The sequence below is a fragment of the Triplophysa rosa genome, linkage group LG2 (assembly GCF_024868665.1).
Source record: "Triplophysa rosa linkage group LG2, Trosa_1v2, whole genome shotgun sequence".
Lineage (NCBI taxonomy): Eukaryota > Metazoa > Chordata > Actinopteri > Cypriniformes > Nemacheilidae > Triplophysa > Triplophysa rosa.
In genome coordinates, this window is record NC_079891.1 from 22,982,427 (window position 1) to 22,998,651 (window position 16,225).

A 16,225-nucleotide genomic window follows, 5' to 3' on the forward strand; every position below is an offset into this window, starting at 1 on the left:
GCCGCTTCATGACTTCCAGTGGAGCGACACTGACTGGCCTGGGCGAGTCACAAGTGAGCATTACCGCGAATTGTAACCCTCCAGTGGTGTAGTAAGGGATCAGTTCGAGTGAGTCAACGACGAGAGGCTCTTACCAACAGCCGTACAGGCGGTGGCCTTCCTACTCTAGAGACGAGATAGCCGCCCAGCACCGTAAGGAACACTGGGAAGCGCTACCCCATCGCCTGAGGGGGGGACGCTACGGAGACCACATCTGCCGTAGGGAGATAATACGTGGAATACCTACACGGTCTCACCACTGGGGAGGTCTCATGGGAGTAGTAGTGCGGGGTCCCAACCAGGGGAGGTCACAGGTTCACCAGCAGGGGAACCAAGAGTGAGGAAACGTCAGACGGGACAACCCAACGGGGGAGTCACTAGGTGTGGAGCACTAGCTCAGGTATAGGGGTTCACCTCGTGAGGGTAACTCTACCTATACTGGGCTTGGAATAGGGGCCGCTCCGCCCAGCTCGTAAACCAGAGAGGTGCTTAGTGATGGATGGGATGCTTGTACTTCGCCCGGTGGGGGAAGTAGGGAAACTGGAATAGTGCACTGACTTACCTGATGAAGGACCAGCCGGCCGCCGGTCTTACTGCAAGACGTGGGTAGACACCGGCTCTACACAAAGGTTGTGGAAACTACAATTGTTGGGTGTAGCCAAACCCGCAGCTCTGCAGATGTCTGCCAGAGAGGCGCCCTGAGCCAGTGCCCACGAGGGGGCTACACCCCGGGTGGAGTGAGCTCTCACAGCCCATAGGGCACAGGAGATCTTGGAACCGGTACACCAGAGTGATGGCGTCCACGATCCAGTGCACCAATCTCTGTTTGGAGACAGCTCTCCCCTTCTGCTGTCCTCCAAAACAGACAAAGAGCTGCTCAGAGCTTCTGAAGCTCTGCATGTGGTCCAAGTAGAGGCGCAGGGCGCGTACTGGACACAACACGGCAGGGTTGGGTCTTCCTCCACAGGGGGGAGCGCCTGCAAGTTCACCACCTGGTCCCTGAAGGGAGTGGTGGGAACTTTGGGCACGTAGCCAGGCTGGGTCCTAGAACAACGTGGGAGTCGGGTCCTAGAACAACGTGGGAGTTGTTCAACCTAGAACAAAATACCAGGACGAGAAGAGGTGCCACCGGGTCCTAGAACAACTGGGCACGTAGCCAGGACGGGTCCTAGAACAACGTGGGAGCCGGGTCCTAGAACAATGTGGGAGTTGTTCAACCTAGAACAAAATACCAGGATGAGAAGAGGTGCCATTTATAGGCATACAGTTGCCCAGTGGCTGGAGCTCTGGCCTGAGTGATCGTGCTCATGACTGCCGGAGGCAGGTCACTTAGGATCTCCTCGTCCCATCCAGGAGCCAGATGTGGAGGTTCCAGAGGTCTGGTCTCGGGTGCCAGACCGTGCCCTTCCCCTGAGAAAGAAGGTCCTTCATCAGGGGAATCGGCCAGGAGGGAGTCATCGTAAGAAGCGTCAGCTCTGAGAGGCTCTGGTTGGGCCAATAGGGCGCAACTAACAGGACTTGACGCTCCTCTTCCCTGACCTTGCACAGGACCTGGCTCACTGGGGGGAAGGCATACTTCTGCTTGTCCCACGGCCAGCTGTGCACTATGGCATCCATGCCGAGGGGGCCTCGGTCAGGGAGTACCAACGCAGGCAATGGGAGGTGTCCAGGGAGGCGAACAGGTCCACCTGTGCCTGCCCGAACTGCTCCCAAATAAGCTGGACAGAACGGGGATGGAGTCGCCACTCTCCGTGTAGCGTGACCTGCCAAGAGAGCGCATCGGCTGTCTGGTTGAGGTTGCCCGGGATATGAGTGGCCCGCAGGGATTCCACCAGCTGCTGACTCCAGAGGAGGCGTTGGGCGAGTTGTGAAATCTGCCGTGAGCGAATGCCACCCTGGCAGTTGATGTACGCCATGGCAGCCGTGCTGTCCAAGCGGAACAGCACATGCTTGCCCTGAATGAGGGGAAGGAACCTCTTCAGAGCAAGCAAAGCGGCCAGCAACTCTAGGCAGTTGATATGCCACTCCAGGTGGGGGCCGTCTAATGACCCGACACTGCATGCCCGTCAGGGCCGTCCAGAGACCTTTAAAGGGGCAGGTGCTCAAAGTATAAAAGGGGCACATGGAACAAGGCTTTAAATATGGCTGTGCTCAAAACATCAATACAGCAATACTGTATATAGCGATGCATTCCTTGCCGTGTACATGATATAAATACGGATGCTTCTGTAATTGATAAAGCAGCAAATGCCATGATGCTGGGATTAGAAACTTAAGTGAATAAAGTTGTCCAAAAACCTTAAAGGTATAGTTCACCCAAAAATGAAATTTCTTTCATCATTTACTCACCCTAAGATTATTCCAAACCTGTGTAAATGTTTTTGTTCTGTTGAACACAACAAAAGATATTTGGAAGAATGTCAGTAACCAAACAGATCTCATCCCCCACTTACTGCCATGGCATAGGGAAAATAAATACTATGGGAGTCAATGGGGGATGAGATCTGTCTAGTTACTGACACTCTTCCAAATATCTTAGCTAATGTTGAGGGGGCTGCTGGGGATGTTGTAGAAAAAATTGTTTTGTCATATTAAAAATATAATTCTGATAATGATAATAAAAAAAGCGTTGATAAGTATAAGTCTGAGGATGAGAAAATCAGAATAAGGCCATGTTCAGACTTGACTTCTTTTTCGAAGCTGCTAGCGTCTGTTTTACATTATAATCCTATGTAATATACCGTGTTTTACAAAAAAGTGCTGAGCGCTTTTTCAAACGCCAGCGCCGACATCTCTTTCTGCAGCTCAGAGCGTCTTTCAAGGTTGAAAAAAAGTTCAACTTTTCTGAAAAAAAAACGCCCTACGTCAAGCTCCCTTTTCACAGCAAACCAATGATAGAGACCTGTCGTTTCCATAACAACATGCGAGGAACGTGATTGGTCGAGAAGGCTCAAGCTCTAAAAAATATCGAAACGCCCGTTGGAGGATAGTTTTGTATAAATGTAAGTTTAATTTTCACTTTCAGCAACTTCTGATTGCATTTCTAGCAAGAAATAAGTAATGCAGTTTTTAAATATGTGATTAGTTATTGCAAGACGAACTCTGTTTCTAATTCAAATAGACTTCTGTTAGACTCTATCTGTTTCTCTGGGCTGCCTCCGAAGTCATGGCGTTCTGCTGATATTTGTATTTTTTTAATAAAAAAGCGCCTTTGTCAACTTTTTCTTGTTAAAAAAGAAGTAATGTCTGAACATGGCCTAAGCCTGTTTGACCAGTGTTACAGTGATACTGTAAATAATAATAATACTTCAAAGTGTTAATAGTTTTAGTCAAACAATATAAAAAGACCTGATCCCTCGATGCCCGTGAAACTTTTCTCCCCCAAACAGCAAACATCGATTCAAGAAGTGAACAAGCACCTTTGTTTATATTGATGTGTGTAGAAGTAACATTAGCTGCAGCTAACGTCACGTCATTTCAGAGCAGGCTACACACACAACAGCCGCATGCTCTCTTCGCGGCGCTCTTGTGAAATACTACTACTTAGTTATAATAATAATAAATACACTAAAAAGTAAACAAGCACACCGCTCCCCTGAAAACACCACTTACCCGGCAGCCGCGAACAGTATGTAGATCCTGGAAATGCGCTAATCTATTGAAGGCGTCTGAACGTGAGGAGTCCTCCCAGATGAGGTCATCAGGTGAAAGGTCATCACGTGAGTCATTTATTTAGGGTTAAATTACTATTCATTAATTTTACTAATAGTTAGATTGAGCTGGGCTTCACAAAATGGCCTTTTAATTACAAAAAATATATATATTTTTGCCTTGACAAACAGGCACTTTCGGCATTACGGGCCAAAGAGGCAGGTGCTAAAGCACCCTCCGCCCCCCCCCCCACAAGAGGATGAGTCCGCTGCTCTGCGTCGTAGAAAGTCCAGTAGGGAGATCAGAGAGATAACGCTCAGCATTTAACGGCTCGCAGGTTCCGAAGAACAAAAGGTGAATGAATGGGCACGCCATCTTCCTTTTATACTGTATGCACGGGGCGGAGACTGGCATGCCATGCCATTCGCCAAGTTAACTGGCCTTTTAAAAGTACAATCAGAGATGATAGGTTCTCAAGTTCAAAGACCGACAGAAAGGGAACTACAGCTAGAAGTTCAGTGTCATATATAATATAATATACAGTATATAGACCACTTCGCAGGATGTAAACACTGGTCCAGAAGCACTTCCGCTTTCTGTTTTATTTATTTAATATTATTATTTTATAATAATATTGCATATATAATAAAATCTTACAGATTTTGATTTAACGTTTGTGTAGTTTTACAAAACTGAAACAAGTTCTTCTGGACCAACTGTAACGGTTTCAGCACCACCGGCCATGCCCCCCATGTCGTCACCGCCAGCTCGCTTCACCCGTTCCCTCTCCCCGGAGTTCTGAACTCAGTTTCCCAGCATGCACCGCACATCCACCATTTTTGATTAGTCCACACCTGCATCACATCATCAGGATTCTATTTAAGTTTGCACCTTTTTGTTCTTCCCTGTTCAGTCTTGTTGTCTTCACTGCAATTCTTTACCCCGATAAGTATACTTACCTGTTTTTGAAATACTTACCTGTTTTTGGATATTCCTGTTTTTGAAATACTTACCTGTTTTTGGATATTCCTGTTTTTGAAATACTTACCTGTTTTTGGATATTCCTGTTTTTGAAATACTTACCTGTTTTTGGATATTCCTGTTTTTGAAATAAACTCCTTTTTCTTATCTACCTCCGTGGTGTGCTCTCCGTCTACCAGAACCCTGACAGTAGACTGAACCACACACCATGACCACACCACAGACTTCTCCCGGTCCTTCACCTCCAGCTCCCTCTGATCCCCTCTCTGAACTGGTCACCCTACTCCGGAACCAACCCGCACCTGCACTCCTTCCGTCTAACCCACCATCGGCGTCTAGTCCCATGGCCCTACCCAACCGATATACTGGCTCCGTGGAGGAGTGTAGCGGGTTCTGTCTCCAATGTGAGCTCTACATACAGTTGCACCCCGGTCAATTCTCCACGGACAAATCCAAGGTAGCCTTCATCATCTCCCTCCTGAGCGGTAAGGCCCTGAACTGGGCATACGGGATTTGGCAGGCCGGAGGACCACTTACCACTAATCTGAAGTCTTTTCTTGAGCACTTTAAAGGGGTCTTTGGCCAAGCAATGGATTACCTTTCGGTGCACGATCTACTGCTGAGGCTTCGACAAGGACGCCTTTCAGTGGCGGATTATGCCCTCCAGTTCCGCACCCTTGCGGCGACCAGTGGATGGAATGAGCCGGCGCTTGTCTCGGTCTACCGCCAAGGGCTACAGAACTCGATCCGATTACACATGGCCATCTACGATGACTCGGTCGGTCTGGAGGCTCTCATACAACGATCCATTAGTATCGCCCAACGTCTGTCAGCCTGTTCGCCGTCATCACCCGGTACATTTCCTCCACGGGTTACGACCTCTGCTTCCCGGACTCCTTCAGACCCAGAACCCATGGATGTGGATCGTTTTCGACTATGTCCTGAGGAACGTACACGGAGGCGGAACCTTAACCTTTGTCTGTACTGTGGAGGGTCAGGTCATCGCCTAGCCGTCTGCCCCGTCCGTCCGGCTCGACCAGCGGTGAGTTCTATCCATACACCGGCCTCCTTACCTCACCTTGCTCTTACCCAAGTGGTCATTATTGCACCTAACTTCTCTGTTCCAGTCCACGCCCTGATTGACTCTGGAGCCGCCGGGAACTTCATTTCTCTGAATCTTCTTACTCAGTTGGGCTTCCCGCGCCTAAGGAACGAGAGGACCATGTTTGTGCAAGACATCCTAGGAAAACCGCTGGGCCGAGGTCGGATCACACACCATTCCCCACCCATCACCCTTCACATCTCTCCCAGGCATACGGAGAAGATCTCCTTCTGGGTACTGGAGGGGTCCACCTCCGATATCGTCCTGGGACGACCCTGGCTGATGGAACGTCAACCTATCGTGGACTGGCGCACTGGCATCATATCCGGATGGGCGGGTCGCCCCGCCAACACCAGGGTCCCGATCAAGGAGGAAACTTTCCTAAAACCGGTACTACCCATCCTAGCCACTACCGTCGAGAGTCCTGAGGTCCTCAACTCCGGGGAGGTTCCCGTAGATTATCGGTCGTTCCAGGACGTCTTCTCCAAGCTGAGGGCTACGGAGCTGCCTCCTCACCGGCCATGGGACTGCGCCATTGAGCTGCTGCCTGGGGCCACAATGCCCAAAGGAAAGATCTATTCCTTGTCCATCCCGGAGCAGAAGGCCATGGAGGAGTATATCGAGGAGGCATTACAGCAAGGTTTCATCCGACCGTCTGTCTCCCCTGCCGCGTCAAGCTTCTTCTTCGTAGGGAAAAAGGATGGAGGTCTTCGTCCCTGCATAGACTATCGGGTTCTCAATCGTCACACCAAGCGCTTCGCCTATCCTCTTCCCCTGATACCTGCCGCCCTGGAACAGTTACGCCATGCCACATTGTTCACCAAGCTGGATCTAAGAAGCGCCTACAACCTGATTCGGATTCGCCCAGGTGACGAATGGAAAACGGCCTTTGTGACTCCCAACGGTCATTACGAATATAAGGTCATGCCCTTCGGCTTGGTGAACGCCCCAGCAGTGTTCCAGAGCTTTATGAATGAGATCTTCCGGGACCTGCTGGGGAAATTCGTTATAATTTACCTCGACGATATACTTATTTACTCCCGCTCTCGACCCGCTCACGTTACCCATGTCTCCATCGTCCTCCAACGCCTACGCCAACATAAACTATACCTGAAACTCGAGAAATGCCAGTTTCACCAATCCACCATACAATTTCTGGGTTATATCATCTCTTTCAACCAAGTTACCATGGATCAGGGGAAGGTGGAGGCGGTCCAGAACTGGTCACAACCCCATACGGTGAGGGAGATGCAGCGGTTTTTAGGATTTGCTAATTTCTACCGGCGCTTCATCGCTGGATTCAGCTCTATTGCAGCTCCCCTCACCGCCATGACTGGAAAAGGCTCGAGATCCCTGTCCTGGAATCCCGAAGCTCTCAAAGCTTTTGACCAGATGAAGCAAGCCTTCTGTACTGCTCCTACCCTACTTCTACCCGACCCAGACCTGCCTTTTCTCGTGGAAGTGGATGCCTCTTCGACCGGGGTAGGAGCGGTGCTCTCTCAGCGGCAGGGGAAGCCTCCTAGACTCCATCCATGTGCCTACTTCTCCCGCAAGCTATCCCCGGCGGAGTTAAACTACGACATCGGGAATAAAGAGCTCCTAGCCATCAAACTGGCTCTGGAAGAATGGCGACACTGGCTGGAGGGCGCGAACTATCCCTTCACCGTGATCACCGATCACCGTAACCTGGAGTACCTCAAAGAGGCCCGGAGGCTGAATTCTCGTCAGGCCCGTTGGGCACTCTTCTTCTCACGGTTCGACTTCAAAGTGACTTACCGACCTGGCTCGCAAAATGGCAAAGCTGATGCTCTCTCCAGACAACACTACGTCACCCCAGATTTAACCGAACCTGAACCAGTGCTTCCTCCAGCCCTGTTCGTCTGCCCCATCCAGTGGGCCCTCGACCGGGACATCGCTGAACTCCAACACCCTACTCCGCCGGGAGGTCCCGAGGGTAGGATCTTTGTGCCATCCGAGCTCCGCACTACCCTCGTGGACTCTGCTCATTCTGTTCCGGGATCAGGACACCCAGGCAGACAGCGCACCCTCTCGCTCATCTCCGCCCGATACTGGTGGCCTGGGATGACTCAGGACATCGCCCGATTCGTCAAAGGATGCTCAGTCTGCGCCATCGCAAAGACACCACGTCGCCTGCCGGAGGGAAAACTACTCCCATTGCCCATACCCCAACGACCGTGGTCTCACCTCGCAGTGGACTTTATCACCGACCTGCCCCTGTCTGACACATTCACCTGTATCCTGGTGGCAGTGGATAGGTTCTCCAAAGCATGCAAGTTGATTCCCCTCACTCAGCTCCCCACTGCACTAGAGACGGCTGAGGCCCTGTTTACCCATGTGTTTCGCAATTACGGGCTTCCTGAAGACGTTGTGTCAGACAGGGGTCCCCAATTCATCTCCCGGGTCTGGAAGGCCTTCTTCGGAATACTGAACATCTCGGTGAGCTTGACCTCCGGATATCACCCTCAGGCGAACGGCCAGGCTGAGCGGAAGATACAGGACATCGGGAGGTACCTGAGATCATACTGCCATACTCACCAACACAGCTGGCACCGTTTCCTACCCTGGGCGGAGTACGCCCAAAACTCCCTTCGACAGACCTCAACCGGTCTCACCCCGTTTCAGTGTATCCTAGGATATCAACCTCCCCTGTTCCCCTGGTCTGGAGAACCCTCATCGGTGCCAGCTGTCGATCACTGGTTTCGGGAGAGCGAGAGGGTCTGGGACTCAGCTCACCACCACCTCCAGCAGGCTATCCGCAGGCAGAAGCTCCATGCGGACGCCCGAAGATCCCAAAACCCCCAGTATGCTCCAGGACAACGGGTCTGGTTGTCCACAAGGGACTTACGCCTGCGACAACCCTGCCGGAAGCTGAGTCCCAAATACATCGGACCATTCCTCATCACTCGACAGATCAATCCCGTCACCTTCCGCCTCCAGCTGCCCAAACATTACCGGATCTCCCCCTCCTTTCACGTTTCCCTTCTCAAACCCTTTATTACTCCTGTTTCTGTTTCCTCTACAGACCCTGCTGTAACCACAGATCTGCCTCCTCCTCCACCACCTCTGGACGCCGCCCAACAGATCTTCAGAGTAGAGGAGATCATGGACTCCAGGAGAAGGGGAGGTCACCTCGAGTACCTCATCAACTGGGAGGGCTACGGACCTGAAGAACAATCCTGGGTACCACGGATTGACATTCTGGACCCAGCACTCCTACGAGAGTTCCACCAAACCCATCCTGAACGTCCGGGTCCTCGACTTCGAGGTCGACCCCGTCACCCTGGTAGGTCCGCTGGAACGGACCATGGAGGGGGGGTACTGTAACGGTTTCAGCACCACCGGCCACGCCCCCCATGTCGTCACCGCCAGCTCGCTTCACCCGTTCCCTCTCCCCGGAGTTTTGAACTCAATTTCCCAGCATGCACCACACATCCACCATTTTTGATTAGTCCACACCTGCATCACATCATCAGGACTCTATTTAAGTTTGCACCTTTTTGTTCTTCCCTGTTCAGTCTTGTTGTCTTCAAAGCAATTCTCAACCCCGATAAGTATACCTACCTGTTTTTGGATACTTACCTGTTTTTGGATACTTACCTGTTTTTTTTAAATAAACTCCTTTTTCTTATCTACCTCCGTGGTGTGCTCTCCGTCTACCAGAACCCTGACACCAACATTGTTAACGTCTTCCAAAGTGGTCTATAAAGCATTTGCAAATGTCTTACTTGGCTTAATATACATTATAAGTTGTTATCAACAATGGAACAAATGACATGAAGAAGATATACTACATCCTTTGGCTTTAACTCTCTAAAGATTAATCTAGATGCTCTTAAACCATCTGTTTTTACTATCTTGTACAGTATATGTCTTGACAAATCATTATAACTCCAAAATGCCTCAAGAAGAGCTTGGTGAACTAAGAGGTCCATGCAGCTATATATTCCTGCAGAAAAACATCAGAGCTTTCTTGTAAATATATGCGTTTTAAATCATTTAGTCTTATTGTTTAGTTTCAGTTCACTATATTGCTGTAGTTTTACTCTGAACACCTTTTCCTTTGTTTCAAAAGTCACTCACGGCACATGTCCCCTCTCCCCCATAAATCATGTGAACACAGGAAACATAAACCTCCTCCTCTGGGACCTGCTTGCTTCTGTTTAAAGACCACATGTTGCCCCTTTTCATCCTTGCTATGCCCTTTTTTTGGGTGGCAGACAGGATCTCTGGTTGCTAAGATCTTGATTGAATTCAATTGGCTCAAGAAACAGGGACGCATATGTCTCTGTCTGACAAATATTAGCCATAAAGAATCAAAACCAAAGTATTTCACAAGAGCCCATCAGTGTATTTAACAGACACAAGTATGGGAGCGTATTCTTAAGAGTCTCACCTTGTGTAAATAAAGTCACAAAAGTTAGAACACTTCTAGTTGTGCTTACATCTGGTGGCCTGAACTTTTCCAGTGCAAATGCGGGGGGAAAACTCAGCTGCCCCCCCCCCAACAGCCTTTCCAAAGTTTAACAAGAACAGTGTGTCTGGAAATGGCCCAGTCTCTCTTTCTAGGGCAGAGTAAGAGAAGGAGGAGGGGAAAAAAGAAGTTTTTCCCCCACACCAATCCAAGTGTTCTTCATCATGCAGCCTGTAACAACAGAACATCCAGCTGGAGAAGAGGAATGAGCTGAAGCTTTTTTCTCTCTCTGGTCTTCTGTAGGTTTTTTAAGTGAGGCATGCTTTAGAACCTCAGCTCTTGGAGAACGTAAGTATGGATTCAGATTTCTACTTCTCTGTTGCCTGTTTTCTGTTTTAGTATTGCAGTTTCTGCCTATGTAATGATAGACAGATGAGTTAACTCAAAGGAATGCACGGCTTTATAAGGTCAAGATGTGACTTACTAACTAACAAAGGATTTGTGTGAACTGTTGAAAAGTTCAGTCACAAAGAATACTTCCCCTCTCTCACAGTTGATTTTGGCAAGGTCAGTCTTACTGTATATACTTTAAAGCTACTGAGATTTACATAAAAGGAAGTTTATGTGCTGAGGATGGGACTTTTGTGAGAAATGCTTTGATGCAGGCATGAGACTACTATGATGAGGACAAATATTCATGCTATATGTGTGTGTTGGAGAATGAGGCACCACATGAGCCTGATTCTATTTCCATTGTGTGCTACTTGCCCAGTGATGATTATGATTGTCAGCGAAAGCACAGATGGCACATAGACCTCTGGTTACACAGTGGAAATATCTTTGTTTAAAGAAATGAATCGCCATAATTTCTCCTTGAATGCTTGAGGAGCCGATGTAGGTTCAGCAGCTGTCTTTTGTGAAAACTTCCCTTCAACAAAAGTAAAATTGTCCTTTATTTAATACTGTATGAACTGTAGGGACATTCGGGGAAACTGGTTGAGCTGGTGAAAGATGCTCATATACTGTACAACCTAGTTTGATGTTACTAAACTGGAAATTCTTTAGCCAGTAGTCATTGAACTTACGTGTGGTTGCAGTGGCTGAGAACTTTAATACAATAACCTGTGTGTTAGTGATAGTTCACCATGCCACATGTCATTTCAAACCTGTATGTAAGAAGATATTTCGAAGAAATAACGGCTGTACCCATCGACTTGCATTGGTTTTGTGTCCATACAATAGAAGTGAATAGGTACCGCCGTTGTTTGGTTACCAACATTCTTCAAAATATCTTATTTTGTGTTCTGTAGAAGAAAGTCATACAGGTATGAAATGACAAGAGGGTGAGTAAATAAGTTTTCATTTTTGGGTGAACGATTCCTCCAGAATTCCTCATGTATAGATATAATATACAGTAGTAGTGATTTAATGTACTTCACTTTTTTTAACCACCACAGGCATTTAGGCATAGAATGGAGCACTCATCTATCTGCCTCCTCATTGGCTTGTCCATCATCCTGCTAAACGGAAGCATCACTGAATCCACCCCTGTCATTTTCAATGACTCTTTGGAAAGCAGTGGGCAATGGGAATCTGGGAGCACAGAGCTGCTCCCCACACCCAGCATTTCCTCTTACCTAAATATGTCTGTTCTGTCCACCTCCCTCGATGGAGAAAAACAAAACAAGCCTTTTATAAATCAAGTGGTGGACTTCTTTCAAGAGAACCTACTTCTCGTTGTTGTCATTACCACATTGCTTCTTCTCGTTTTTACCATCATCTGCTCAGCTGCGATCCTAAGCCGCAGACGTAAAGTCAGTGCGTACTACCCTTCCGCTTTCCCTTCCAAGATGTACGTCGATGAGAGAGACAAGACCGGAGGAGCTCGCTTCTTCAATGAAGTTCCAGAGAACGTCAACACCAGCCCTAGTGAGGAGCCACTGAATACAGCCAAGAAGCTTCAGGAGGACATCATGTTGGCTACCAAGAACTTACGGACTCCGGTTAAGACACCATGGAGAGAGAAGAATAAAACGGTGGAGAATCAAAAATCTACAGATGATGTGGGAAGTTGTGACATGAGTCAGAAGGAGAGTTCTGGCTTGCTAGAGGACAAGCCTACGTGTCAGTCTGTTGTTGAGGATTCTTTGGAAAACAGCAACCCCAGTAAGTCCCAGGACAGTGTTAATGTTTCTGACATGGAAAAGAGTGACCCGTCTGATTCCGGGCCCCCTGAAGAGAGCAAACATTCATCTGAGCCTGACATCCGAGAGGACATGAACAAACAGGATGTTGTTAATTCAGGCACATCAGTTATCAGTGAAGAGAAAACAGCATTTTAGTGTGACGTTTTAAAAGGTTTAAGGGAACATTTAGACATAAACACAAAGAAAGTTTGTTTCTTGGATACGTCGTAAGACTTGAAACTCTCACAGTTGCATTCCTAAAGAAAATTTCTGTTGTATTGAAGGCATCTTATTTGAAGGAAATGTTTGTTAAAATTATGACTTCACTATGACGACATATACTGTAAATGTCAAAAACTATTTTAAATAGCTATTTTTATTCATTTGCTTTTGTGTAAGGGATAATTGCTGTATAAACGGATGCCTGTAAGGCAAGACTGTAAAATTGCATTTTGAGTATTTTATGCTATTTTTATATTACACTTCATTTTATTTTATATTTTGATATCTGAGTGCTGTTTTTTGGTGAATAAAAGTTTCCATCCAGTGAAAAGTGTATTCACAAACCAGATTTAATCTAGACAATTACAGCCAATGATATTTTCTGTCTGCTTAAATCTGACACTTGACTTTGAAGTGTGGCGCAAGCACATATCCAAAAAATAAAGAAAGCAAACTTGCTACTCCTATTAAGGATATGTGTCCTGGTGTATGAATGCTTCTGCATGAGTCAGGTTATTGTTTACATATTCTGGCTCTAAATATTTCCTTTCAAGGTCCAGAAACATAATTCAGCTTCAGCGTTTCAAGGCCACCAAGTGTTAAGCCACCTTTCAAATCGTTTAGTCTGAGGTCAGCTAGTCTCAACATAGATTTTGGTGTTGGGGATACTTTGCTGTATTCTTAATATTCTAAACATAGCCTATAATGAAAATTATGTACATTGCAAATATGTGGACGGTAATAACATATGTATGACATTTGGACAGATTTGAATCTGAAACATTTAGACAGTATAAGTTACTATTGAAGGTAAAGTTCACCCAAAACTAAAAATTCTGTCATTATTTATCAGTCGAAACCTCTATATGATTCATTTTTGAAACACAAAGGAAGACATTGAGAAATGTCTCAAAACAAAACAGTGCTAAATACGTTTCTAAAAGTGCTTACTTCCCTTCTCTCATAAGTGTGCAGTATTAATCAATGCTCAATCACATGCCTGAGGTGTGCATATGCTTTATTTTTGTAAATATGGAAGGTTTAAGAAGCATTAACTAATAGCCAAACATATAATCAGCATCTGAACCACATTTTCCTTTCCTTAATACACAACATTACAGGTTTGTGTGAATCTAAATAGCAAGTGTTAAACACTTTCCCTCATCATCACATCTGCAAACTTACCTATAAAAACTTCAATGCAAATACAGACTTTAGCAGACGTTTAGTAAGTGATTTTAAAGGGATAGTTCACCCAAAAATGAAAATTCCGTCATCATTTACTCACTCTCATGTAATTTCATACCGGTATAAATTACTTTGTTCTGATGAACACAGAGAAAGACATTTTGAAGAATGTTTGCAATTTTCAGTTTCGGAACACCATTGACTACCATACTAGGAAGAATTCAATTGTAGTTAAAGATGCCCCAGAACTGTTTGTTTTCCTAAATTCTTCAGAATATCGAATTTTGTGTTCAACAGAACAAAAAAATACACAATATTTTCTTTCTACTATGTGGATGACATCCCAGAACCGAAAATTGCTAACATTCTTCCAGATATCTTCGTTTAAGTTCAACAGAACAAAGAATTTTAAACCGGTTTGAAATAGTTTTGATCAGAGTGAATAAAGGATGACATAATTTTCATTTTTGGGTGAACTATCCCTTAAAAGTGTGCGTTTAAAAGATAGGCTACAGTTCAAGGTTTGAAAAGCTTTGGTCTAAACTTGTAGAGAGGTCCAACAGCGACCCCTAGTTGTTGGCTGCTACTATCTTCTTGCCCTCTTCACCTTCCTGTTTCAGATGGTAGTCTGCCAAAGCTGCTTTTATAGCATCCTCTGCCAGCACTTCAAAGCACAAGATCATCAACAACTCAGTCAGGAAACAAGAAGATTTTAACCATCTTTAAATGTGATTTGTATTTTTATTAATATAAAAATATAGGGTTTCAAATGAAATCTTACTTGAGCAATGCAGTTTAACTGGTGGAAGGCTAAGCTCTTGAGCAATCTCAGTGTTTTTAATCTTCAATGCCTCATCAATCTATAAAAAACAAGCATGTTAAAAGACCTTTATATTTAATACCAGCATTAATTAGAAACATATTAGCCATAATCAAGCTCTTACAATACAATATGTGTTGTGTGATGTGATCATTTTTGCTTACAGATTTGCCTTTTATCCACTCAGTGGCCAAAGAACTGGATGCAATAGCAGAGCCACAGCCAAAGGTTTTAAACTTGGCGTTCACAATCTTTCCATCTTTATCCACCTCAATCTAGTAGATAAAAAGGCACATGAATAAATATATGACTTGTATAGGTTATAATGACCCTCATTACCTCATTTGTGATTGAACACTAAACTGACCCTGCGATCGCCTGTACTATACAAGATGTCTTGGAAAATAATATATGTTTTACAGACTGCAAAAAAAAACTATTTGGGGATAAACGTTTTTTTAAAGATCTACTATATGCACTTCATGCTGCTAAAGAGTTCAATCCAATTTGAGGATTAACCCCTATTAAAGAGCATTAAGAGCATACACGAATCACTCAGTGATTAATTTGTGATTCATCTGTGAGAAAAGAAATGAAAAGAGTAAGGAATGGCTGGATGCTTTATCGAAAATTGTTATACGAGTTGCTTTTGTTATTATGGTTTTATATAACAGTGATTATTCCAAAGAACAAATAAAGGGTACGCAATCTAACCTGCAGTTTCATCACATCACCACATGCGGGTGCACCAACCAAACCCGTGCCCACATTCTTAGCATTTTTGTCCATAGATCCTACATTTCTTGGGTTCTCATAGTGATCCACCACCTATAACATAGAACTTAAGTTATTTCTTTTAAAATACAAGTAAGATGCGTCATATTATGTAGTTGTATATACAAATAAGTAGCCTATTAAATATGATGTAATACAATGACAGTGGGCGGTAATCTTCTTTTTGATACATTAACAGCTTCCAATAACAAATCAAAGCTTATAAAACCATTGAAATTGTGTATAAAAACGATCGAGCACATTTACTGACTCTATAAAAGCAATGACATCATTTTGGTGTAAATCAATAACATATAAGCTGGATGGGAAAACTTTACAACCCGATTGTCATAACGATGTAAACGGCAACTTACCTTTTCGTGATAACCACATCGCATCCTCCACTGGGGGACGCAAAGCAATCTGTTGATCAGACTTAACGGAGACACGCACTTATTCAACAGTGTGGCCGCCATGATAAAAGTAATGGGTGTGACGCACTTGAACTCAGATTTAATATTGCCAGACTCGGGTAGATTTTAATAAACACCGCGAGAGGGCGTAATGAGACTTTCACAAGAAATAGTCATATATATAGTGGGTTCAACTCGAACAAATTGACATTGAGATCACTGTCTCAATTTACCGAAATCATCTCATATTTTGTTGATATGTTGGAAGGTTCTGTAAAAAGAAATGTTTCTCAAACCTACAGTGTGACTTCATCATTCTGGTAGGTCACACTTCAGCCGAGGTGATGAGGTTAATACACCATGTCATCAGAGAATTCTGTAAAACCCAAATTTCTGATTCAGAAGTTGGCAATGATA

General features: G+C 45.4%; 2 protein-coding genes across 2 annotated transcripts; one reads left to right on the forward strand and one right to left on the reverse strand.

Moving 5' to 3' along the window:
* Positions 1-9,711: 9,711 nt before the first annotated feature.
* Positions 9,712-13,890, forward strand: tmem119b (transmembrane protein 119b). Its single transcript, XM_057360032.1, has 2 exons — positions 9,712-10,553; positions 11,663-13,890. The coding sequence occupies exon 2, from the start codon at positions 11,678-11,680 to the stop codon at positions 12,545-12,547; it is 870 nt and encodes a 289-aa protein (XP_057216015.1). The 5' UTR covers positions 9,712-10,553; positions 11,663-11,677; the 3' UTR covers positions 12,548-13,890.
* Positions 13,615-15,903, reverse strand: iscub (iron-sulfur cluster assembly enzyme b). The gene is made up of 5 exons (XM_057360205.1): positions 15,770-15,903; positions 15,336-15,449; positions 14,786-14,896; positions 14,583-14,661; positions 13,615-14,465 (listed from the first exon to the last, which is right to left on the reverse strand). The coding sequence occupies exons 1-5, from the start codon at positions 15,869-15,871 to the stop codon at positions 14,371-14,373; spliced, it is 501 nt and encodes a 166-aa protein (XP_057216188.1). The 5' UTR covers positions 15,872-15,903; the 3' UTR covers positions 13,615-14,370.
* Between the last annotated feature and the right edge of the window lie 322 nt (positions 15,904-16,225).

Bases quoted from the DNA above. Each gene is read 5' to 3' on its own strand.
- tmem119b (XM_057360032.1), top strand. From the start codon at position 11,678: ATGGAGCACTCATCTATCTGCCTCCTCATTGGCTTGTCCATCATCCTG.
- iscub (XM_057360205.1), bottom strand. From the start codon at position 15,871: ATGGCGGCCACACTGTTGAATAAGTGCGTGTCTCCGTTAAGTCTGATC. The intron at 15,450-15,769 runs GTAAGTTGCCGT...TCTATGTTATAG, and splicing joins GATGTGGTTATCACGAAAAG to GTGGTGGATCACTATGAGAA. The intron at 14,662-14,785 runs GTAAGCAAAAAT...TGTTTTTTATAG, and splicing joins AGTGGATAAAAGGCAAATCT to ATTGATGAGGCATTGAAGAT.